This window comes from Dioscorea cayenensis, chromosome 12 (genome assembly GCF_009730915.1).
Source record: "Dioscorea cayenensis subsp. rotundata cultivar TDr96_F1 chromosome 12, TDr96_F1_v2_PseudoChromosome.rev07_lg8_w22 25.fasta, whole genome shotgun sequence".
NCBI classification, from domain to species: domain Eukaryota; kingdom Viridiplantae; phylum Streptophyta; class Magnoliopsida; order Dioscoreales; family Dioscoreaceae; genus Dioscorea; species Dioscorea cayenensis.
The window spans coordinates 15,937,589-15,964,915 of NC_052482.1; the positions used below are offsets into that span (position 1 = coordinate 15,937,589).

General features: G+C 34.8%; 1 protein-coding gene across 1 annotated transcript; it reads left to right on the forward strand.

Annotated features, from left to right (window-relative positions):
* The first annotated feature begins 1,310 nt into the window (after positions 1-1,310).
* Positions 1,311-27,131, forward strand: LOC120274152 (crossover junction endonuclease MUS81). Its single transcript, XM_039280910.1, has 15 exons — positions 1,311-1,664; positions 1,749-1,831; positions 1,909-1,987; positions 2,083-2,169; positions 2,248-2,373; positions 4,396-4,636; positions 7,446-7,551; positions 7,680-7,738; positions 7,889-8,031; positions 11,365-11,422; positions 23,809-23,967; positions 24,390-24,469; positions 26,172-26,415; positions 26,561-26,647; positions 26,748-27,131. The coding sequence occupies exons 1-15, from the start codon at positions 1,474-1,476 to the stop codon at positions 26,847-26,849; spliced, it is 1,845 nt and encodes a 614-aa protein (XP_039136844.1). The 5' UTR covers positions 1,311-1,473; the 3' UTR covers positions 26,850-27,131.
* Positions 27,132-27,327: the final 196 nt, after the last annotated feature.

A 27,327-nucleotide genomic window follows, 5' to 3' on the forward strand; every position in this document is an offset into this window, starting at 1 on the left:
GGTACAGACTCAAGTGCGCCTCCCAAACCTGACCTGGCCTGGTGCCCAGTCGTGGAACCTGGCAGTCCCATTCTCGGCTGCACAGGCTTGCCACGTCCCTCACAACAATTCCTGATTTCCAAACTGATTCGACATTGATTTGCACGAACCTATTATGTTTCAAAGCCTTTAAAACGTACCGCCGTAACTCATGATTTCTCGGGAGTTTCTGGCACCATTCTGGTAAGTCGGTATTTATATATTTTATATATAACTGATTTGAATATTTGAAATTATTAAGTCACCACCACCAACCGAACGTGCCGGAATCGTGAGCAGACCCAGATTTCCGCTCAAGTTTAGAGCTACCGGTTAAGTCCAAGACCGAGTGTCCTATACTTTTCTTTATATTTGTCGGTGATCGCGATCTCAGAATGGGCTGTACTCCACAAATTTGCAGCTTATTATATTCGTCAGACGAGCGATTTCAACTCGCAATGGCATAAAGTTATAAATCAGAATTAGAAGTCCGACTTTGCTTTCGAGAGCTGTGCTCTGCAAAGCAGCTAATTTTAACCCGATGCACTACATTTATTTCTGAGAAGGCGAAAAGTAAGCAAGTAACAATGTTCAAAATCACCCACTCCCACTATAACCCATCCTTTTATCAACTGTATTGCTGACTCAAGGAGTTACCAAAAGGCTTTCTACTTACACATACTATCAAACTAGAGTAATTGGTACTTGATGTAAATTTGCTTGCGACAGGGACCCACATCAAGACCAACAAACAATAATAATGAACAGTACTTACCAAATAGTGTGTAATGCATGAATAGTACTACGGGAGCAAAGTTTCAAACTCTCACACTGCTGAACTACTAGTGGTTAAAAAAAAACTTTGACAAATAGACAACAAATGCATGCATTTAAGGAAGATGAAAAAACAATACCAAGATTGTGTAGTTGGAAAATTTTATATTAAATTTTGATTTAATTAATATTTTATTAAAATTAAACATTTTAAAATTAGAATTTACTTTTCGAATTAATTATAGATGTTTATTAATGTTATTTTTATAAAAAAGTATTTTGATTATTAATAATATTTTAATTATTATAAACATCTTTAAAAAATTGGGAGGGGTTTAGGAGTTATTTCCTTTTAAAAAAATAATAATACAGAATTCATAATAATAATAATAATAATAATAATAATAATAATAATAATAATAATAAAAAAATAATTAATTTTGCCATTTTACGCAGTAATTTATATATATATATATATAAACAGTGGAATAATCTTTGGTTACAAGAGAAGGGTCTCTACTTCCAAAAGACTGCATTTTTCGAATTCCCAAATTGGCGGACTTCTCTCAAATGGAACGAATCATTCCTCTCCATAAACCGAACTCGAAGCACATCTTCACCCGATCGATCTTGAAATCCTAGAATCCCTTCTCGTATCTCCTCTCCTCTCTCTGAGCTTCGATGGAGAATAAGCCACCAGTGCGCTGCAGCGAGAACGAGGAGGTCGCCGCCTATCTGTGGTTGAAGAGACAGGAAATGGCTGATCAGAATGGCATCTCGGAGAACCTCGACCTCACGCTGTCTATCGCGTATCGTAACCTCTGCAAATCCAAGACCCCCGTCAGAACCCTCAAGGAACTCTCACAGATCAAGTAAGAAGTAGGGCCGGGTTGGATTCATTCTTGTTTTCTTGATTTTGGTTAGGTCTTGATGATTCTTGGGAATGTTGGTTTTAGGGGTGTGGGGAAATGGATTTTGAGGCTTATGCAGGGGTATTTCCCCAAGGATGTTTCTGAGAAATCTCCAACGAAGGCTGCGGGTATGTGCTTTATGCGCTTTTAGCTAATTTAATTGGATTTTCTTTTGTGTATTAGCAGTAAAAGTGTGATCTTTTAGCCAAGAAGACAAAAGGACCGAAACGCTATCTACCACAAAAGAATTCAGCGGCATATGCTCTTCTGATCACACTGTATAGGTATCTGTATTACCCTTGTCTTCCAAGTCGGAAGCTTTCTTCTTGGTTTTTGTTTGAACTCGTTTGGACTTGAAGTGTTGATTTTCATGATAAAGAGGAATTGCGAATGAAAGTAGTTTTATGATGAAACAAGAACTCATTGATGCTGCTGAAGCGAGTGGGCTTTCGAGGACGTCTATTTTGTGAGAATATCTTTCTTCTGTTTGATGATTTTTTTATGTGTGGATTTTTGGTTTGGCCTTTTGATTTAATGTGTACAGGATGGAAAAGGGGACAGGGAAACCTGGGCAATTTGGGAGCTCGGGAAGGGACTGGTATTCTGGCTGGAACTGCATGAAGAATTTGATAGCAAAAGGACTAGTGGTCAAGTCTAGCTGCCCTGCAAAGTAACAATTCTGTCTTTCTTATGACATGTGCACAGGTTATTTCTTAGGTTAAGAATGCTGTTATGTTTCTTATTGAAAACTGAAATGATAGAAACATGCCAACTGAGATATGTAGGGATCATGATAAACCAATTGTATGAAGTAGGATATCCGGGATTGTAGAAAAATTGATTGATAAAGAATGCACATCATTGAATGCTTGGCAATATTTTCATATAGATGAGATAAACTACAACTAATGCACTTTAGGAGGACCAAGCATTCACAAGAAGCAAACATTCAATCAAAAGAGCTAAATAGCACCTAGCCTGTTCTAATGTTTTTATTTTTATTTTTTGTTAAACATAGTATGTTCAAGAACTTTGGTGTTCTTATGTTATTTGCTATATATATTGTTGAGTTTAGCGTTAATCCTGCTTCAGATTTTTTTTCTCAACCTTAGTCTATTGTATACTTCTACTCACTTCTTTTATTTTGTCCCATTAAAACACTGTTATATGTAATGTTGTATTGCTACAAGCTTTAGGTTTCTTTTAGCTTCCTTTTTGTTTACCTTTCTGAGCTTCCTCTTTCAAATGACCTCCTTCCAAAGAAATTTTACAGCTATAGCAGAAGTTAGCTTTCAAGATAAGGATAAGTTGGAAGGTGGGCAGAGAATTTCAGTTTTTATTTGCCCTGGAGAATTTTCATTTTTTTATTTGGTTCTAAAATTCTTTCTAAGACAAAACAAAATTATAAAAAATTTCTTAAAGATCTTGTATCATAGAGGTCTGTTACTGCTATTAGCAAAGTAGTCACATCTATGTCAAATGTCTTTTTTCTTTCTTTTAAATAAGTTGGGATGCAATTTTTTGCATGTAACCAAAACATAATGTAATGCATATTTTAACATAAAATTAAGACAAACTCCAATTACCTATTAGACTCAACTAATGGTTTAATCACTTTGCTTTGATTCAAATTCCCTTCTTGATTTAAAAATTGAAAGAAATCAAATGATAAATAGTCGCTAAAATAAAACTGTCATAATTATCCACTGGATTCATTGAAAGTTGGATGGGAAATTGTTTTGGATTACATGTCAAAATATATACTTGCAAACTTGCAATGTGAATTGTTGTTGCTTCATACAGACCATGTGATTAACTTGTTTTTAGTGTTGGATCAGATGTGTCCATGCTATCTCTTGGTTGGTTTGACTAGTTTTCTTGGTAATACAGTTGATTTGGTTCAAGAACGGGCTCTTCAAACATTTGTTGGTGCTAATAGGTTTATTGGCTTGAATTAGGGGTGCTCCTTATTTTTTATCATCAATCTCATTTAGTTATGTCCTCATAAGAAAAGTGGAAGTTCTTCAAGCGGCAGATTGCATAAGTTGAGGTAGATTTAAAAAGTGTTGAGTAGAAACTTTATGAAATAATATGTCTAAGCTTGGTTTATATAGTCTTTTGATCCTTGATAGAGCAGCGTGGAAGGGAAAGATTCATGTAGCTAACTCCAAATAGATAGGACTAACGGCTTGTTATTGTTGTTGTTGTTGTTGTAGTCTCATCTAATTATGTAATAGATGGTGGAAAGTTAATAATTCTTGAGAAAGGTCTTTGCCTTTGGATGCAACCAATGTATGACCACTCTTCTACTATATATGGAGGCTTGGGAACTTACACTAACCTTATTCTTATAATTGAGGTCGAGCCCAGCCAAGCGCAGGCCTGGTTCATAGCCCCGAAAGGCTAATATGGAAGCCTCAAGCTAGTTTTTCAGGCAAAGGCAGCAAGTACTATTGGAAACCTTGGTAAATTCCAACATGGTACTATGCAGTAAACTTTGTGCTTATATATTTGTAAGTTTGAAGTGGTGGGATTTGACCAATTATGTCATAAGAAATACACAAACTTGTGCTTATATATTGTTTATATGATTAAACTTTCTATAATTTTTTGATCTAGTTGGTTGTTTTAGCTGGAGTTTTTCTTTTCTTCCGGTTTAGGTGGCCATCTGCTGACCCCTAATTCTTCATAGGTATATGCTTACTGAAGAGGGTCAAGAAGCTGCCCGTGAATGCCTCCTAAGATCTGGTCTGATTGATTCTGCTGAGAAGTTGAATCAAATAGGCATATCTCAAAAAGGTGCTAGTGAAGGAAATGCATCACATTCAAACTTTGTTCGCGCTGCTTCTGCTGATCAAGACACTTCATCATCGTCTTCTTATTTGGCCAATCAAATGAAATCAAATCTTGTTCAAATTGTGCTCAGTGATAAGGTGATATCTATCTTCCTGCAATCTGAAATACTCCAAATTTTTTATGCACTCTAGCTAGCTCTAATCTAGTCTAGAGTTAGCTTATTAAATTTGTGGACTTGTTACTTTTTCTTGCTTTGAGAATGAAGGGAACCCATTTTATGTTTAAGCTTGGCCATATCTTTTTCTTCACCCAATTCTTTGTGGCAAAATATGCATAGCTGTTTTGCTGAGATTCAAGGAAAATTTTCATAATTTACTGTATTATCAGGTTCTTGCAAGTGTGAAGAGGACGATGAATCCTCCTTAACCAATTGGGTCAATCTATTTGCAAACCCATAGTGAAAGAATCATTCATGTTTCATTCATGAAGATATGTCAAACTATGTATTCTGGCTCATATATTCATGGGTACATATTCAAATGCACAGATACAAAACATACACAACTGCGAGCCATGCCAATACCCAATATTTGAGGATCCTATATTGGTCTGATGAATGTTTTTCTATTTTCCCATGCCTTTTGTGATAGGAATATTACCTCCTTTTAGTTATAAAAGGCTTTAGTAAAATCTCACTCGAAAGATAACTACAATGGTCACCTAGAGTTCTAAGAAATTATTTTGAGATAGTGTTTTTGAATCAATATGTATTCTATTTTCTGAGAAACTCGGGCCTGGTTCGTTGCCTGGTTTGTTGTGGGTTTTAATTAAGACCATGTACCTTGAGTTTGGCTAAGTCTTTGTCTAAAAGTTTGGTTGCAATGATATGAAAGATGGTTGTAAATTTTATATTGTTTTCTTGAAATTTGATTAAATATTTTACTGATGATTCTGTTGGCATGGTTGGCACATTTCTCATCCATGCTCAATATGGAAGACTATTTCTCTTGATTTATTAGATAGGCAAGAAGTTTTTTTGACATTATGTAACAAAGCATGTTTATAAATACAATCAATCACTTATAAAATTTTTCTTCTGTATAATAAAATTATGCGGTTCATTCTCAAAATGTAATATATTCAGTAAGCATCAAAATTGTATTTAATTACTATTTAAGCTCCATGTGCAAAGAGAAGGTGAAATTAATATCTTTCAAAAAATTTTCCAGCCTAGCTTTATTTTTCAACCCAAAATTTCTGATCTTTGTGTTTGTGTTGTGTTTGGCTGTAAAATCTTTCCCATTTTGAGAAATAGTTTGGTTGAGGCTGTTCCTTGCAAATGCGTTGGGCATTAGTTATGAGTTTCTGCTGAGCTCCTTGGCAAGTGGCTTTTCAGAATGCACATAACTGATATATGCAAGGGCTTTCTATATATTGCCTTGAGGAATAGCTTTATTTATATTATTTAAGTGTATCTATTTATCTTCCCCTTATGTTGCAGCTTTTGCCCAATAATAATTGAATATAATGTTTAATGAAAATCACACTTTAATTTCAATTTTCCTCCGTATTATTCTCACACTTCCTTAACTGATCTCTTCCCCCTTACTTGTTCACGGCCTTATTAGTGGACCTTCAAAGGTTTAACTCAACTCTTGGTCATCCATAATTTAAACCCTTGAATAAATTTCAATAATGCAATTCTTGTTAGATAACTTTTCGGATATTAGAAGTTATGTTTAATTTAATTATATTACTTTGAAGTTTTAACATGGTGCATTACACATGAGAGCACAATTATGTATCCTTTACGAATGCTTGTAACTAATATTTATTGTCGTAAGGGAATAGATTCATGTAATGTATACCTTTATATTGTCCCCATGGATGCAAAATTTGTTGGCAAGGGGGGTGCATTCAGTTTATTCAGTTCATTCGGTTGATTGAATACTCAAAACTGAAAATGGTGTACCATACTAATAGAATTTATATAGAAACTGAGAAAACCAAACCCACTGAAATAATTTTGGTCTATTTGGTTGTTTCAAGCACTGGTGAGGATGGGTGTCCAAGGGATTGATGTAGTGATGTAGGACCAGTGAAAACTTGGCGGGTGAAATTGGATGAAGGGTTCCAAATGATGTTGTTGTCCTCAAGTGCACCATGTACTTGAGGACTTCTAGATGTTTCTAATGCAGCCATAACAAGGAAGATCTGGCAGTAGATGCCATCCTTGCGGTTGACATTAATAACATTCATGGCGTAGATCCAACTTCTGACCACTAGATTTGCATCCAACATGATAGAGATGCCCAGGGTTGGTCATGTTTACCTAAGAGTGAGAAAATAACAGTAGAAGTGGTGATAGAGGAGGGGTGGGGAATAGAGGTACATGGCAAGGGATTGATAGTGGTGGTGGTGATGGAGGACAGCAGAAGCAAGGTTATGGGTGGTGATTGATGGAGAAGGTCACAGTATTTTAGGATTTGGTGGTTACATCTTATGTATATATATATATATATATTGAGGTAATACAGAGTCTTAAACACCTTTATGTTCTTTTATAATGTGGGAGAGTGTAAATGAAGGGGAATTGATGGTATTTCAACATGAAGTTGAATTTATAGCAAGGAAATATAAAAGAAATTGAATCCTTGTTGTGTGAATAACTCCAGAAATAATGATGCAACATTTGAATATTGCCTTCACTTATTGTAGGGGGAATATTAATTGAAACTTCTAATATAAACAATTGTATCTTGTGCATTATTGTTATGGGACCTTGATTTTTAGATGTGTAGAAAAGTTGCATTCTATGAATTTAAACTTCACTTCTTTGTATGTAAATTGTGTGTTGATTTCAGGCAACATCTTTGCCTTAAAAAAGTAAAGAATCTTCCCAGACTGACACATCTTCGTTGCATCAAACCTTTTTCTATTTTGCAGGATATCTCAACAAGTGGCCAAGTTGATTCTTCAGAGTCAGATGAAGAAGGATTTACTGAAAAGAGTTTTCCTGGAAAGTTGACTGCCTGTACATATATGAATAAAGGTATTTTTTTACTTTGCTTGTGTCAGTAAATATGCTTAACATATTACTTCTATTATTATGCATAAAGCTTCCTATAGAGAGTAAGAATAGGACAACTTTAAACTCTGGGGGTGATTTACATTATGCAGTTTCAGTTTCTGCCAGTTCGGCTCCAAGCTCATTCAATTTGCAGGCCTGCTCTTCTTCTGTATGCATGCCCTTGTCTTTACTGCATATAAATTATTGTTCTTTTTGATATGTTAGATTTAACTTTTTCAACTTTTATGGTTGTTGAAGACAAGACAACCTAGTACTTATTGCTAACTTGAAAGTCAGTAATTTCTTCTTAATCATGAAGGTTTCTCCTGTGAACAAGATATCTTGTGCCTGTGTTGTTGAAGAAACTGTCAATATTCTGGCCATGCCACCCCATAGGTTTGGTGAGAAATTTGAGGACGTCTATGATGTCATCTTAATATTGGATGACCGAGAGAACTTTGGGTTAGTATAAACAGAATCTTGTTCAAGGCATGCCTTTCATGTTATTTTATTTAATTATAAATTTTTTGTTAGCTTAATTTTTGCTTGGTTTCTGATTTACTTCGTTAGCTTAATTTTTGCTTGGTTTCTGATTTACTTCTGTCCAAGCTATTCTTTTTGACACCACAAAAATGGAGTAGCATGCATATCCATGTATCCTGGATTTTATTTAAGTTTGGTTGGTTTTTTCCTTGACAATGATTTTCATGACTTTGATAATGTAGTTTAGATTTGTCCAAACTTTTATAGCTTTGTTTAGAAGGAATTGATGCGTGCTACATGTTTGATCACAGGCATTCTTTTGAATTTTTTGTTTGACTTGATTAATTGTGGATTTATGAGATTAAGCCTTTTTCTGTGTTCTTCTAGCTCCTACTTATTTCCTCTTCCTGTACTTCTAGAACTACTGTTTTCTATCTTTAGAAATTTGGTTGACTACAACCCACGGGCACTGATTAAAAGTTGCAAACATAGAATGAATTTTTATACTCGTAAGATAATATATTTCTACCTCAGTTATGACTGTTCAAAGGCAACAATAATTCCACAGTATCAATAATTCTTCTTGTATTTATCTTATAATTTGTTCAAAAAGTCCTCTGCAGTCTGGTTATAATAAGCAACTTTAGAGGTGTTGTAGGTGATGATTGTCGATTTTTCTCTTCATTGTATGTATCTATTATGCTGAGTAAAGGTGAAGGAGAGAATATTTCTTTGTATTTATCAAAAGTTCCAAATTATGAAAATTTTGGACTCTTGGTCTCGCTCATTTGAAGATTTTTGGGGATTTTTTAAATTGATAAATAAGATCAGTGTTGGTTACAAATAGTGGCAGAAAGCGTTAGTTAAAGAATCGGGATACCAGAGGTTGGTTATAGGTCTTGGCGTTGAGATGAATATAATTTGACATTCAAATTTTTGAGAAGGTGCCCATGTGTGCTAATATTGAAATTCCTAATGAACTACTGGCAGTCTAGCACAAAGGGGTCAGTAATTGCACAAATATCTAATTTGAGTTTGAGTGGAGAATTCTAATGATGAATTTCATAGTTATCTTGATCTTCAAATGGACGTAGAATGAGCATAGAGAGGACACTGGTGATGATTGTATTAATTGCCTTTAGACTTGAAGGGATTAGATTGAACAAATAAATAACAGATGCAAAATGACAGTTGTTTCTTTTACAAAATTTTGGTAAGGGATGATGTGCGTCTGTGTAGTTCACAATACTTAGCGAGGGCCATTTATGTCAATGGCAAAGTCAGAATTTTGCTCAACCAAAGCCATTTATTGCTTTCAATTACTACTTGTTACATTACAAAACCAATTTACCAAAGTCACTTGAAATGAAAGCAAGGCATCACCATCAAGCTGAAACCAAACTGTCTTTCTTGGTCAGTAGTAAATAATTCTGGCCAACCAACTTGGTTTAAGTTGGGATTGTATTCAAAGAGCTAAAATGGAAAAATCTAGGGCTGTTGATAAGGTTATGGGTGGAATTTCTTAGGAAAATCACCTATTCCTGTAAGGATGCATATTTTAATATTCAATTTATGTAAGGTTATTCAGCTGGTGGGAAATACAAGGGGGAAAAATGAAAAAATAAGAAAGGGAAAAAAGAGAGAAAATGCCCTGTTTAGCAACTTTGCTTATCTTTTTAGAAGGCTTGTAGCCACTTTTTTTAAATGGCCATAATTGAATGCCTTCATGCTCATCATATTTTATAGATGCACCACAAAATCACAAGTGTCTAGGCCCTTCAGTGTACAAGTAGAAAACATATAATAATTCAAATTTGATGCATGTTTGTACCTGAATGGCATGATTGGTTAGGGTTTACTACTTGTTTGAGTACATTGGTTAATTTGCTAATTTGGCTTTGAATATGTAATTATGAGTTTCTCATCTTATCTAATTAAGCTTTAAGGCTGTGTTGGCCTAGTTCAGATGGTTTCTTAAAACTTGTTAATTAGTTTGTTATAATTGCCTAGCTTAAAGGACTCTCACATGTCAAGGGACCGTTTTAAAGTATGTTAGTTAATTTAGTAAATTTGGTTTAAATATCTCTGTATGAGTCTTTTTTTCCCGATTAGCTTAATTTTTAGGGGCTATTTGGTGGACTAGATAAGGAGAACATGATAGGATAAACTATCATATCCTACTCTTATCTTTTGTTTGGTGAACCAACAGAATATAATAGCCTTATTCTATTGATCCACTTTATCTTGCCCATCACCTTATAACCAATCTTATGGGAGGGTTGAGATAGAAATAGGTAGGATAAGATAAAAAAATTTACTTTTTTGCCTCTTTACTTGGTGTCTCTCCTTCGATTAGGTTTCACCGTATCCTTTTTTTTGATCATCGCCATCAAGGCTTGGGACAAGAAGCTCATCAACAACGAGATAAGGACGTTGATTTCACTGTTTTAAGGAGGGTTTCTCACATCCGAAGTAGTTGAACTATTAAAAAAAAAAATCTTTTTTAAAAAATAATCGCAAAGGGTAATTTTGTCAAGTTATATATATTTTATATCATAACATATTATTATTTGGTCCACTTCAAACGTAGGATAGGATAACAGAATTATCTCACATGGCTTATATAGTAGCATCAAGCACAAGATAGAATATGAGCTTATTATGCCCATTTATTTTTCTACCTTTATCTAATTCTCATATCTTATTCGCCCTTATCCTATCGTGTTCACCAACAAGACTCTTATTATCATATTGGGTCTAACAATATATGGTTTGCTTCTAATAGAAGCAAGTTGGTATAAGTTGAGTTAGAAGTCTTGAAATTTGAATTTGGTTTGGAGGAAATTTTATCCAAGTTGACCAATCTTTGATTTAGTTAATACTAATTTTGTTAAATACTTAAAATTATATTTTTCTTGTTAATGATTTTTCAATATTTACGTAAAGATTTTATTTATTTGAGTTTGATTGGTAGCCTTTGTCCAACTTAGCTTTATCCTGAGCTATCTACATTCCAAAATTTGGTGGTTTAGTAGAAACTTCTAAAAAACCCTTTATCCATGTTTATCAATTGACTTAATAAGCCATTGATCAACATGATTGAGTTTCCTTTTCATATAGCATTATAATCATTGCATCTTTATCGATTACTCAACATTCAAAGCATTTATTTATCTATTTTTGTTTTATCATCCTATTATCTTTTCCTTCTCTTTTATAGTAAGTTGCACCTTATATTGTTTTAATATGTAATTATAGCCTTGATTAACATGCAAAATCAGGATATTTTACATGAACTTTCTTATGACACAGGCCTCGCTCGAGAAATATTGTTGATAGTATACGTTCACAATTCAAAATTCATGTAGAGGTTCGTAAATGTCACTTTTTTTATGCTATCAGAAGATTTTAATTTTTATGCACTATTCATTATCACCATTCAGTTTTGATGATTTATCATCATGTCCTATCTGTAGTAATCCAATAATGGTAAACAAAGAGCCCTTCTTGAAATTGTTTTACAAAGAGTTTCCTTGGAATCAGCTTGTTTTGCAGGTTCTGGAGTAATTTTTTGGTTACTCAAATGATCAGTCTACTGCTTGATGGCAATCACTTGTTGTGGTATCTACAGGTTTTTGCTTTATATATATATGATGAATGGGCTTTATATTTAACAAAATTTGAGAAAGTGGCTCGATGCCCCCTCTTTTTTTCCTCATCCCTTCAAATAAGAATTGTTGTACACCTATTTTAGACAAGAAAATCTTTCCTAATCCACTTTAGGTAAGAATATATATATACAGCTAATACACAAATTATGATAAATTAGATCTTTAAATCTTAGCCACCATTTCCTCCATAATCTTAGCAATTGATAGCCCACAATCTCTGCCATTGATATCCCCCCTCAAATTGATGCTGGATGATCAGATAACATCAATTTGGTAACTAGAAAATGATGTCGTTGTCGGGAGAGGGCTTTAGTAAATACATCAGCAGTCTGTTGAGTAGTGGTGATGTGAGGAAGAGAAATGACATGTGCATCATATGCTTCACGAATAGAATGACAATCCACTTCTATGTGCTTGGTGCGCTCGTGAAACACTGGGTTAGCTGTAATTTGGATAGCACTAGTATTATCTGCATGAAGTGGAGTAGGTTCCATTTGAGGAAACCCAAGTTCACCCAACAGTCCTTGAAGCCAAACAATCTCAGAACATGCAGAGGACATAGCACGATACTCAGACTCAGTTGAGGATTTCGACACCCGATCTTGCTTCTTGCTTTTCCAAGAAACAAGAGAGTTGCCCAATAAACATGCACGAGCCAGTAATTGAACGTCGAGTATCAGAACAACCAGCCCAGTCAGCATCACTATATGCAACCAAGTGAATAGGAGAATCCACAGGAAAGAAAAGACCTCGAGTAGAAGTGCCTTGCAAATAGCGAACAATGCGACGAACAACAGCCAAGTGAAGATGTCGAGGGGCCTGCATTAATTGACTAACTTGGACAGCAAAAGAAATGTCAGGCCGAGTAATAGTTAGATAATTCAAACTCCCCACTAAACGTCTATATAAGGAGGGATCAGATAAAAAATCACCCTCATCACGATGATATTTAACATTCATTTCTAAGGTAGTATTAACAGATCGACCATCTTGAAGACCAGCCAATGTAATTATCTCCTGAATCAATTTATGTTGATTTAAGAAAAGACCAGCTGCTGTAGAGTTCACTTCAAGGCCTAAAAAATAGCGTAAATGACCTAGGTCCTTCATATGAAAAGAGCTTTGAAGATGCTGTTGAAGCTGAGAAATCAATTCAGAGTCAGTCCCTGTAATAATGATATCATCAATATATACTAGAAGCAAAACAATTCCTTTAGGAGTCTTGCAAAGAAACAAAGAGGAATCATATTGACTCTGATCAAAGGCGAAGCTAATAAGCGTGAATCGAAACTTATCAAACCAAGCACGCGGAGCCTGCTTCAAACCATAGAGCGACTTTTTTAGTTTACAAACATCAGAAGAAGTGTAGAAAATAACCTGGGTAGAGGAATCATATAAATGTCTTCCTTAAGATCACCATGTAAAAAGGCATTCTTAACATCCATCTGTCGTAATGATCATCTCTTGGAAGCAGCAATAGCTAGAACAAGTCGCACTATTGTCATTTTTGCCACTGGTGCGAATGTCTCCTCATAATCAACTCCATACTCTTGTCGATCTCCAAGTGCCACCAACCTTGCTTTGTATCGGTCAAGTGACCCATCAAATCTCTGCTTAATGGAATATACCCATTTACAATCAATGGGTTTAACACCAGTAGGACAGGGAACAATATCCCATGTATGGTTCTCTTGAAGAGCTTGAAGTTCTTCTTGCATAGCTTTATCCCAACATACATGTTTAGTAGCCTGAGAATAAGAGGTACGAACTGGAATATCATCTAAAACAGCAGAAAAACCATACCGATCAGGAGGATGACTGATACGACTAGATCTTCGAAGAGCCATTGAAGTGGGCACTGGATCAGGATCGGGAAGAATTTGCAATGATGGGATTTGTCATCGCTGATAAACAAAACCAGGTTTAAAACGCTCAATGGAGGGAGATATATCATCAAAGCTAGGAAGAAGAACACCATTTGAAGGGAGATCCTGCTGTTGAAAATAGTATTCATGTTCAAAGAAAACCACATTTCTAGAAACATGCAGTCGATTAGTGGCAGCATCATAACACAGAAATCCTTTGTGAGTAGTACTATATTTCATATAAATGCACACCTTACTGATTGAGCTGCAAGCTTGTGACGTTCATGTGAAGGCAAGTGTAAAAAGCAAACACATCCAAAAGTGTGCAGCATATGATAATCAGGTTGCATACCAAAAAGGCGAAAGTAAGGAGAATCAAAATTCAATTGTTGAGAAGGTAGTTGATTAATCAAATAAACGGCTGTCGACAAAGTTTCTACCCAAAATCGAGGTGGAACTGAGGCCTCTAAGAGTAAAGTGCGAACCATATCCAGTAGGTGACGGTTTTTCCGTTCAGCCATCCCATTCTGTTGAGGGGTATAAGGACAAGATCGTTGAGATATAATGCCTCTTTGTTGTAAGAAAACTTGGAAATCATGTGACATATACTCTCCTCCATTATCAGACCGTAAAACCTTAATGGGTTTGGAAAATTGAGTCTCAATATAAGCCACAAAACTTCTGAAAACAGTTAACACTTCAGCTTTAGTACGCAGAAAATATATCCATGTGAAACGACTATAGTCATCAATGAATGTCACGAAATATTTATACTGCGCATGGGAATGATAGGAGTAACACCCCAAATATCACTATGTATAATCTCAAAACATGTATTAGCACGAGTACTATAAGTAGGAAAAGGTAACACTTTACTCTTTCCTAGTTTACAAGCAGAGCAGTCAAGAGATAAACTGTTATAAGAACGCTGGTTTTTATTGCCAAGAAAACCATGCTTCATCAAATGAGACAGTATCACATTATTTGGATGACCCAATCGTTTATGCCAAACATCAACCTTATTTTCAATAATAATAGAAGCCAAAGACAAAGTTCTAGGAATCAATTGCAATAGAAATAATCTGCCCACTTTAGGCCCTCTCGCGATCACTTTCCCCGACCCCTGATCCTGCACAACACAACCACGACGAGAGAAATTTACATTACAGTTAGTATCCACCAACTGTCCAACTGAAATTAAACTAGTAGACAACCCAGGAGAGACAAATACATGACGAAAAGAAGGTCCAATATCACCAATGGCTGTAATTGGAAGATTACTTCCATTAGCAATCTGAATTTGTTGTTTACCAGTATACTTCCGAAGATCATGCAGCCACTTTGGTGATCCAGTCATATGATTTGATGCCCCAGAATCAACAAACCAAGAAGAAGAAACAATCTTACCTTGACCATTAAGTCCAAGAATAGAGAATGTTGTGATGATCATCTGTTGGACCATTTCTGGAGTAGCAAAAGACTGATTTGTGCTAGCAATCGCAGCTGTAGAACTGATACTAGTAGGATCTGAGATAGCAGCCTGAAAAGCTTAGCCTCACCGGTTTTCTGGGCGTGTGGGACATTGCTTGATAATGTGTCCATTCTGTTTACAATAATTGCAGAATTTCTTACCACAATTGCGGGCAATATGCCCAAACTCCTTGCAACTATAGCACTGCATTTGTCCTTTTCCTCGGTTCTTCCCTTCAGCGGCATAAGCAATATTAACAACCTCAAATGTGTCCTTGGATGAGCCTAGAACAGGTTGTGTAGCCATTCTTTGTTCTTCACGCAACAATTCACCAAGACATACATCCAAGGAAGGAACAGGATTTCTATTCAATAATCCAGCCCGTGCCACCTCAAATTCTGGCCTCAATTTCATCAAAAACTGATCACGCCTGCTATCTTCATGAATCGATTGAAGGCTGGCTAAGGCCTCTTTAGGTACCTTTGAATAGGTAATACCAGAATATTCGCTCCATAGATTAATAAATCCAGAATAATACTGCTCAATAGAGAGATTACCTTGACTGAAATTACTAATCTCAAGTTCTAGCTGAAATCGTCTTGCTGTGTTATCTTGATGATATATGTGTTGTAGATAATCCCACATTTCCTTAGCTGTACTAAAGGATCATAAATTGTTTACCATATGAGCTTCAATAGAACCTAAAATCCAAGAGATGATTCGAGCATCCTTTGCCTCCCATTGACTAAGTTCTATACCTTCTTTAGGAGCAGGAGTAGACCCATCAATGTGATTCCAAAGTTCCTTCCCTTTCAGAAACATTCTGAACTGAAATTCCCATGCTGCATAATTCTTTCCCGTAAATTTGATAGCCCAAGTCTTTGTAGACATTCTTCCAAGAAAATTCTCAAAGCCAAAGTTGTTGATCAGTAATTAATCAACCCAAGAAAAAAAATAAAACCAAGCTAGAAACCTTTGGAAGACAGAAGCAAAAAGAAACTAACAAGGATTCGAAGACTTAACTATGAATTTCAAAACCTTGCTTTGATACCATAACAAAATTTGAGAAAGTGGCTCGATGCCCCCTCTTCTTTTCCTCCTCCCTTCAAATAAGAATTGTTGTACACCTATTTTAGACAAGAAAATCTTTCCTAATCTACTCTAGGTAAGAATATATATATATATACAGCTAATACACAAATTATTATAAATTAGATCTTTAAATCTCAGCCACCATTTCCTCCATAATCTTAGCAATTGATAGCCCACAATCTCTGCCATTGATAATATTTTTCTTAATTGCTCATGGACTATGAAAACAATCTAACAGAATGCAACTTGTGAATGTTAGTCTGCTTTTTAACTCTGTCCTGCTAATGTTGTTAATGTCAAATTGTCACAAATTAATTTCTTGTTTTTTGCACGTGAAACCATCACAATATAAACTTGCTTGGCCGATATGTATTTGTAGTGGAAGATTAACTGAGGGTTTTAATGACCTATGTCAATATTCTTTTTGAAGCAAAAGTTTAAGTCAGTTTATGGGCTTATCCTTAAGTGACAGTGGTGATTCTTATTTAAATATCTATGCTAAGTAACTTTTGAGAAGTGTTCCCATTTGTTAAGTATGTGTAAAATATGCCTTGAATTTTTTCACATGTTGTTCATGCCTAAACCTTAGGGTAGCCCTTCATTTTTGACAAGCATGTATGAAACCTCCATTTAAATATGCATGGAGCCACAACTTTTGACATCCATGTATGAATGCATGGACTTTTGTTTGGTCCATTTTGCTTATAAATACATGACCCTTTGGTCATGTTAAGATGAACACAACCACAAAAACACCAAGAGTGGTTCTTAGATGAATGAGTGTGTTAGGGTTTTTTAGTTAAGAGGCATTTAGTGAAATCTCTACTTGTATATCTACAATCTCTATAGTGAAAAATTTCTCTTCCCTCTCCCGTGGACGTAGGCATCAAAAAGCCGAACCATGTAATATTGGTGTCTTCTTTTATTTTTCCCACTTTATTTTAATATCTTGTGTTGCTACCGTTTGTCAATCCTAACAAATTGGTATCAGAGCGGGTTCCATTTTTAGGTGAATATATCTGCTTGTCGTATGCTCTATGGTTACTACTAAACATAGATCCTCCACATCATAAAATAAGTTATATTTTATTTATTCAAAAATTTTGTGTTGAAAGTAATGGCGACTACAAGATTTGATATTGAGAAGTTTGATCGCAACACAAACTTTGCTTTATGGAAGATCAAAATGCGTGCCATTTTGATTCAAAATGGACTAGAAAAAGCCTTGACGGGGAAAAAATAATATGCCAGACTCAATGAGTGAAGACAAGAAGGATGAGTTGATTTTAAAAGCCTTGTCAAAGATCCAGTTATGTTTATCAAATGAAGTTTTTCAAGAAGTCATCAAAGAAGATGTTGCTGCTAGCTTATGGTTAAAGTTAGAGTCCCTCTACATGACCAAGACTCTAACTGACAAGCTATATATCACTTGAGTCGGTATTACTCATTTCAGATGCAAGAAGGTACTTGTATGAAACCCCAACTTGAAGAATATACATCCATTCTAGTTAATTTAGAGAATGTGGGTTCTAAAATTGAAGATGAACATGTTGCTATGAAATTATTATGTTCATTATCATTGTCATATAGATATTTTTGAGATGCATTATTATATGGAAAAGATGTTGTGTCCTTGTCAGAGGTTAAGACAGCTTTGCTTTCTAAAATTATAATTGATAAAGATATAATTAGAGATAAAAATGATAATTTGGCTGAAGGTCTTATTGCTAGAGAAAGACCTAAAGCAAGGTTGTCACGGGCGCAAGGCGCATCTAGGCGCAAGGGGGTCCTGGAGCCTAGGCGCAAGGTGCAGGCACGCGCCTGAGTGACACTAGGCGTACTTAGAAAATATGAAGTACTTGAATTGGTGTAAACAGAAGTCCACCTCCTCATTCTTTGCTAATTGATTTAGACATCTCTTATTTTCTTAGATTAATTTGACAATTATTGATGTTAACAGTATTACAAGAACAATTTGATGAACTACAGCATATCAAGGGGTCGATATTGTGAAAGAATTGGAAGAGAACATCAACCAATATATATATATATATTTATATTTAATACTTAATACACAAATTTTAACAAAATTAAAGTTAAAAAATCAACAAATTACACAAATCTCATATGAGGAGGTGGTGCTGATCCAGCTGGATGCACGTGAGATGCAAGGGAGATGAGGCGGTGTTGATCCAGCCGGATGCAAGGGAGAGGAGAGGAGTGACGGCTGAGGGTTTGGAGATTTTCTGTGGATGAGATTGGTTGATCGGTTGATATGTTGATTAGATTAGGTTTCTTCAATTTAAATCATCAAGATGCAAATATGTGGATGAGATTAAAACTTTGAAACAAGATGTGTGGCCATGATTTCAAGTAGAAATGAATGGAAAAAAAACATACTAAATATCATGGAGGCATGCCTAGGCCTTCGCCTGGCACCTGGCTCCTGGGCTCAAAGGCGCGCGCCTCCTTGACACCGCCCGCCTCATGTGGATAAAGGCGCACACCGACGAGCCTCATGTGCCTAGCGCCTCTGACAACCTTGATCTAAAGAAAGGGGTTCAAGCAGTAATAAATCTAGATCAAAATCTGTATATAGAAATTTGATTTGCAATTATTATCGTAAAAAAGGGCATATTAAAGTTGATTGTTACAAATTTAAAAATAAAGAAGAAAGAAATGCAAATTCCGTAGAAGCAGGTGTTGCTGAAAATGAGTACATATGAAGTTCTTTCGGTCACTAACATTGATAAATGCAGATTTAGCAATGAGTGGATCATGGATTCAGGTTGCTTATTTCACGAGTCCCAATAGGGATTGGTTTTCCACATATGAATCTATTGCATATGGAGTTGTTTTGATGGGTAACAATGCAACTTGCAAAGTTGTAGGCATTGGATCAATCCACATCAAAATGTATGATGGGATCATCAGAACATTAACTGATGTTCGTCATGTTCCTGACCTGAAGAAAAATCTCATTTCAATGGGCACTCTTGATGCTAGTGGGTGCAAGTACACAGCTGAAGATGGAGTAATGAAGGTTAGCAAAGGTGCTTTTATTGTGATGAAGGCTTAAAAATTTGGAAGCCTTTATGTCTTAGAAGGTACGATAGCTACAGATATTGTTGCTGCTTCCACAACAATGCCAGAGTCTGATGTCACTAAACTTTGGCATATGAGGTTAGGCCACATGAGTGAAAAAGGCTAACCTTATTAAGCAAGAGGGCTCTTTTATGCGGCCAAAGCATAGGAAAGCTAGAGTTTTGCGAATATTGTGTCTTCGGCAAACAAAAGTGTATAAGTTTTAGTACTGGTACACATAAAACCAAAGGCAATCTTGACTACATCCATTCAGACCTTTGGGGGCCATCAAAAGTTCCTTCAAAAGGAGGTGCCAGCTACATGCTTACCTTTATTGATGATTATTCATTGAAGGTTTGGGTTTATTTTTTTAAGCACAATTTTTCCACATTAAAGAAGTGAAAAATAATGATAGAGAAGCAAACTGAGAGGCATATCAAACGTCTCAGAACAGACAATGGCTTGGAGTTCTGTAACAGGGAGTTTGATGAGTTCTGCAGCAATGAAGGAATTGTAAGACATCATCACACTGTCTGAAACATACCTCAACAAAATGGAGTTACTGAGTATATGAATCGAACCCTTATTGAGAGAGCTCGGTGTATGCTCTTAAATGCTGAACTGCCTAAAAGTTTTTGGGCAGAAGCTATTGACATGGCTTGCTATTTGGTGAACCGATCTCCATCAGCACCACTTGAATTCAAAACTACTGAAGAATTATGGTCAGGTAAGCCTGCTGACTACTCAAATTTAAAGGTTTTTGGGTGTCCTACATATATGCATGTAAATGATGGAAAATTAGAGCCCAGATCCAAGAAATGCATCTTTCTTGGATATCTATCAAGAGTAAAAGGCTATAAATTATGGTGTCCTGATCCAACATCTCCCAAATTCATAATCAGTAGAGATGTTATTTTTGATGAAGCTTTTATACTTAGTTAAAAAGGGAATTTTCTATACAACATAATCAAGACAAGGAGGATGATGACATCGAGAAGGCTGAGCTAAATGTTGATGATCAACCAGCTCATCACAAGTCACCATCAACAACAGAGGAAGAATCAATACCATCTAATTCACTTCATGATTCAGAAACAAGTTCAGATGAAATTGAACAAAAGCGACCATACTCTATTGTTCTAAATTGAGGAAGGAGAAAACCACAGGTACCTTTTAAACTTGGAAGTAATTATGCAGAATTGGTTGCTTATGCTTTGATAGTAGCTAACGACATAAATAATACTGGAGAGCAGTCATCATATTCAGAAGCCATTTTAAGTACAAATTCATGTAAATGGTTAATAGCAATGGAAGAAGAGATGGAGTCTTTGCACAAGATTCACACTTGGGAACTTGTCAAACCACCAACAAAAAATAAAGTTATTGTTTCTAATGGCAAAAGGATACATCCAAACACAAGGTATAGATTTTAATGATGTTTTGTCACCTGTTGCAAAACATAATTATATTCGTGTTTTACTTGCTTTGGTGGCCATGAATGATCTGTAGTTGGAGCAGTTAGGTAAAACTGCATTTTTACATGGTGAGCTTGAAGAAAAGATTTACATACGACAACCAGAGGGCTTCAAAATTGAAGGTAAAGAAGATCATGATTGCTTGTTGATGAAATCTTTGTACGGACTAAAACAATCTCCAAGGCAATGGTACAAAAGATTTGATTCATTCATGATTAGTAATGAGTTTGCAAGAAGCAACTACGACAGTTGTGTTTATTCTAGAAAGATAGCATATGGAGCATTCATATACTTATTGTTGTATGTGGATGACATGTTAATTGCTGCAAAAGATATTTCTGAAATTAAGAAGTTGAAGGCTCAACTAAGTGAAAAATTTGAAATGAAAGATCTTGGGGCAACAAAGAAAATTCTTGGAATGGAAATTCTTAAGAGATAGGAAGGCAGGAAAATTATTTCTTAATCAGAACAACTATGTTCAGAAAATCCTAGAACGTTTTAACATGAAAGAAGCCAAATCTGTGAGTACTTTTATTGCTGCGCATTTTAAGCTTTCAGTAGCACTATCATCCCAGACAGATGAAGAAAGAAACTACATGGAGGAGGTTCTATATTCCAGCGCAGTAGACAGCCTCATGTATGCCATGGTATGTGCTCGACCTGATATTTCACATGCAGTTAGTGTTGTTAGTCAATATATGGCAAATCCAAGTAAAACTCATTGGCAAGTAATAAAGTGGATTTTAAGATATTTAAAAGGTACTATTGATACTTGTTTGGAGTTTTGCAGTAGCAGTAGTAAATTGGTTGGTTATGTTGATTCAGATCATGCAGGAGATCTCAATAAAAGGTCTTTCACGGGTTATGTTTTTACATTTGGAAACAGTGCCATCAATTGGAAATCAACTCTACAGTCTACAGTCGCCTTATCTACTACTGAAGTAGAATATATGGCGTAATAGCGGTGACTGAAGCCATTAAAGAGGCGATTTGGCTATGAGGCTTGTACAATGAACTCATTTTAGATCATCAAGAGATTGTTGTCTTTTGTGATAGCCAAAGTGCAATACATTTGACCAAAGATCAAATGTTTCATGGAAGGACAAAACACATTGATGTCAGGTATCACTTCATTTGTGAAATTATCATTGAAGGCAAAATAATTGTTAAAAAGATTAGTACTGCAAATAATCCTACTGATATGTTAACCAAGCCTCTACCACTAGCCAAGTTCAGCCATTGCCTAAACTTGATTGACATACTCGGCACTTGACTGCCCTTCAGGGTTACTTCAGAGGAGAAGGAGATTTTAAAGCTTCAAATATACAAAATTTAGGACAAGATGGAGATTTGTTAAGTATGTGCAGTGTCGTTAGAATCATACGATTCTCGATACGAATCGTACGATTCATATTATTTTTTATCTGTAATAGTTCGAATCTTATAAAAGAATCGAATTTGATCTAGAATCGTGAATGAATCGTTTGAATCGGTCACGAATCGGCCGAATTGATATGAATCGAGAAGATCAACGATTCCTAGTTAAGATGAGTTTTGAATTTAAAAAAAAAATGAAAAAGAAAACTAGCCTTTGTAGGAAAGGAAGAGCCTGACGATACAAATACCAAAATTATAAAAAAGAAAATCAAAGCAAAAGGAAGAATAAAAAGAGTAAGAAACATAGGAGGAAAGAGAAATTTTGTTGTTTTATTCCAACATCCTCAACAAAGGTATTTTACACCATCTCTTCATCTTTCTTGACGTTTATCTCTTTTACTTTTAAATTCTTTATTATAATGTATGCGATTAACTATTTTAATTATTAGAAAAGTTCTTTAAATTAGTGATTATTTAATTAATCTTTGAATTTGTTTTTTAAAAACAAATTCAAAGATTAATTAAAAGATAATGCTTTTTTTTTAAAATTTTAATGTCAAATTAATTTGTTATCTTAAAAACCTTGTTATGGAAAGAAATCTTTTTAATTTAAAAACTAATCTTTAACTTAATTTAATCTTTCTGTGATTATTCTATTAATTTTTAAATCTGAACTATTTTTAAAATAACTAATTTTTTTTTTTAAATATATATAGGTTTGCTTAACACTTGAAAATGTCTTCTAAGCTTAAAACAGGATCTCAAACTAAGAAAATGGCTTCCAAACTAGTTTATGTTTAATGCATGACTTAGAATTTTTATTTTTTATTTTTTTTTATATAATCATGTTATATATATATGATTTTGAAATGTTGAACCGAATCTTACGATTCGATTCACGGTTCTCGATTCACAAATTTAGAATTTCGATTCACGATTCGAATCTCAATTTGACTACCTGAGTATGTGTAAAATATGCTTTGAATTTTTACACATGTTGTTCATGCCTAAACCCTTGTGTAGCCTTTCATTTTTGACAAGTATGTATGAAGCCTCCATTTAAACATGCATGGAGCCACAACTTTTGACATCCATGTACGAATGCATGGACTTTGGTTGGTCCATTTTGCCTATAAATACATGGCCCTTTGGTCATGTTAAGATGAACACACTACCACAAAAACACCAAGAGTGGCTCTTGGATGAATGAGTGTGTTAAGGTTTTTTAGTTGATAGGCATTGAGTAAAATCTCTACTTGTATATTTACAATCTCTATAGTAAAAAATTGTTCCTCCTCCTGTGGACGTAGACATTAAAAAACCGAACCACTTAATTTTGGTGTCTTCTTCTTTTATTTTTCCCACTTTACTTTAATATCTTGTGTTTTTACCATCTATTAATCCTAACACCATTCATTTATCTGTTGCTGAAAGATTACTTCGTGTTAACATCAGGTGAAGTTCAAGTTTCTTTAATTTCAAATCATGAGCCAAATTCTATTTTTTAAAAGGAACTTGTTAAGAGTTGTGGGCTTATCCTCTTTTTTCTTGTTATATTAACCTGCTTTTCATCTGTGTGCACACATAATCTTCTTGATTTTCTACTTCCAGTTTAATTTATATATTGAGCTTTTGCTTATCTGCTTATTAGTGGCATTAATAATTCTTTTCTTGATGAAGACTATCTTGTGTTTGTTTTAAGTTTGACATTTTTCTAACAGGTCAGACGCTTGCCTATTGGAGATGGAGTTTGGATTGTTCGAGATAGACAATCTAATAACGAGTATGTGCTTGACTTTATTGTTGAAAGGAAAAAGGTTGATGACTTATGCAGCTCCATAAGGGACAACCGTTACAGAGATCAAAAACTGAGGCTACAGGTATTGGTTCTTTTGCAATCTTGGATTTCTTATTTTCACAACCTTTGGTACATGTAGGCTTATTGAGTTATCTAATTCTTCAAGTTTATCATTATACAAGAAGTCTGTAGACAATGCCCCACTGTGGGATAAGTTCACGAGTGGAGTTCTCCATGCTCTTCTATCAAATATTGGAGAATATTTTCCTTGATACATTTCCTTCATCTTTTCTGTCTATTTTATTCATATTGTGTTTTAGCCTTGCCATTTGACATAGTCATCCAAGAAAATAATGAGTTTATTTAGTTCTACTATTGAGAACTCATAAAAATTCTTACTAGCAAATTATAACTTGTTCCATCTTTATATTATGTTCTTGTCCATATTCTTGTTCAAGATGTTATTCTTCTATCTAATTTTAGATTAATTATCACATTCTATAGAGATGTGGACTCCAAAAGCTGATATACCTGGTTGAAGGAGATCCAAATTCATTGGAAGCTGCTGAAAGCATCAAGACAGCGTATGTCTACTTTTACATCCTATAGTGTTTAGCAATGTACCTCTTACTACCTTATTCCTTCATGATTGATGTAGAAAGCCTGTCAAATTAGACTTTTATTTAAGCTCAGAATGCAATTTTTTTTTTTTATCTTTTTACTTATCTAGATGTCATTTTTCATGTGCAATTTTTAATCCATGAAGTATGTGATAGCTGTAAATGACTGTATATCCAATGAACTAGATATCTGTTCCAGCTAAATGTAAAATTTTCATCATGCATATATCATTACAATTTGTGAATTACATATGATGGTCTTTCATGTTTGCTTGTGCCAATATTGTTTGAAACAGCTGCAGGTGTGCTGGCATTCCTTTTTAAGTAGGTTTGACGAACGTCTAATGCGCTTTATGCAGCTAAATGAAAAACCCAATAGCCTTGTTTTGCTGGGGTTGGGATAATGGGTTTAAGTTTTAGGTTGAATTTGTTTTAGAGAGAAATTTATTCCAAACTTTGATTTAATTAATATTAATTAAAATAAATATTTTAAGATTAAAAATTTTCGTTATTGATGATGGCTGTTTATTAATATTAATATTTTAAAATTTAGTTATTAATTAGTTTATTTAAATAATAAATCTTGTGAATTAAAAAAGATTGTTGGGATTACCTTAACCCAACTCTAGGGGTTTCGGCTGTAGAGATAACCTGAGGTATCCTTCGAGTAAACAAGTCAAATTATGTTTCCTCTATGATTTACTGGATTTTATTTTATTGTGGCTGATTTATGTTTGTTTAGTTTGGGGCATTCTGCCTCATCCTTCAGTGAAACTCAGTAAGTCAAAATAGATCAGTGTTCAAATTATTTTATTGTTATATTAGCCGCTACTTTCTAGAATTCAGCTTTGAATTTCTTTGGTCGAACTTACTATGCATTAGCGGTTTGGTAAATAAAATGGGCAGTTGCTATTCAATATACATAACAGAGTGCCATCACCATTTAAAGCAGGTAACATAATGTCAGTATTTGGCATTTCGTTGTGCTTCACAAACGCTGGTAGGAATTACTCCAAATTCCAGAATATTTTTAGTTTAATATGCTAATAAGCCAGCCATGTCTATAGGGCTTGACCTTTTTCTTTAGGTGCTTGGTGTAAACAGCAATAAATGATTTTTATTGTGGGGGAAGGTTTGAAATAAGCTATGTTGTAATTAATGGAAGGTATTAGATTCTGAATTAAAGTGTATTAGAAACATATGCACATATGCAATTCTTCAATGGTTTTCCATTGAAGAATTGCAAATTTTCATTTGTTGCTCGTGTAAAAAATAAACAATAAATGTCTTTATGGCTTTTCTTAAAGATGTCTACTAAGGTTATTTCATAAGTGATGGAAGTTATACAATTCTGACTTCAAGTGGCCTAGATGTATAGTCACAAGTTTCTATTGAAGGGTTGCATATAATTTTTCACATGCATCTGAATTTTTCTTGTACATTTCGGTTGATCTTCGGAAGTAACAAGGACTTTGTTGTCATCATGACTAGGTACCACTTGAAATATGAAACCCTTGCTTCTGAGTCTCATTGCATATTGTCACCTCTCTCTCTCTCTCTCTCTCTCTCTCTCACGCACACAATATATGTAAAATCTTATTTACTGCTGTTCTGTTAACATAGCAATGCCATCTCAGATTTTGCTTGAAATCATTCCTGTCTACAGTTGTTTCACAACAGAAATCTTGGAAGGATTTGATGTGCAAAGAACAAAGGGTTTGATTGATACTGCAAAGAGGTATGGCTATCTCACACAAGCCATAAGCCAGTACTACAGCGACCATTTTTCCCGTGGCTCTGACATACTAAGTAGCCACAAAGTTTGCCCTACCTTTGGTGACTTTGTTAAGAAATGTCAAGATCTAGAGAGAATGACAGTCAGTGATGTCTTTGCTCTTCAACTGATGCAGGTACTCACTCTAAATACGAGATACATAAGTATACTGTCATTGACACACTAAGTTCCTGGATTTCGTTTCCTCCTATTGTTTTGATGGGTTCATTTTATGTATATATATCGAATATACTTTGTGTTGCTTATTGTGTTTGATACAGGTTCCACAGGTAACGGAAGAAGTGGCACTTGCTGTTGTAGACTTGTATCCTACTGTTATATCCCTGGCTCACAAATATGCTCAACTGGTGAGCAGCCTTTCTCAGCTTTCATTATCTTATTAAGTGAAACATTGCTTACTAGTCATCTGACATTGGAATTTTTTTTATTTTCCGACAATCGTTGAAGGAAGGTGATGTTCGGGCTCAGGAGGAGATGTTGAAGAATCAAAATAAATCGATCAGTGGCGCAGCCAGTAAGAACATATTCAAGTTGATTTGGGGTGGTTGAAAATTTTCACTTTGAACTTGCACTGAAGTCAGATTCTAAGCGAAGGGGTTCCGGAATATCAGCGTGAACTATTTTGCATGTCATTCCTTCGATGACCGTCATCTTCGTCTTTGAGTTACAAAAATTGAAGTTAAAATGAGAGATGAATTATGTAAAATCACTCCAAGTGATTATAGCATCTTCTGTATTTAAATTCAAGAAGTTGGACAAGGCCAATTAGGATCCTAACTGTGTTACCTGTCTCATATATATATATATATATATATATCTGGCATTAGCTTTGTATTGAAATTTATTTGTAAGGTTTTGAGAACCAATATTGATTTGTTTTTCTCTTCCATTAGTTATGATCATTTGGAAGTGTCTTCTATGAAATTTATGGGAGTGTGCAATGATTTATTTTTACATCTTTAATTTTATTTTTTTCTGGCAATGTCAATCATACATTTATTAGTTTCACTCCCTGTGAATTAAATGA

What these genes read in the sequence shown, in the direction of transcription:
- LOC120274152 (XM_039280910.1), top strand. Translation starts at nt 1,474, where the DNA reads ATGGAGAATAAGCCACCAGTGCGCTGCAGCGAGAACGAGGAGGTCGCC. An exon ending in CTGTACATATATGAATAAAG is followed by an intron (nt 7,552 to 7,679) that starts GTATTTTTTTAC and finishes TACATTATGCAG; the next exon opens with TTTCAGTTTCTGCCAGTTCG. An exon ending in GATGACCGAGAGAACTTTGG is followed by an intron (nt 8,032 to 11,364) that starts GTTAGTATAAAC and finishes CTTATGACACAG; the next exon opens with GCCTCGCTCGAGAAATATTG.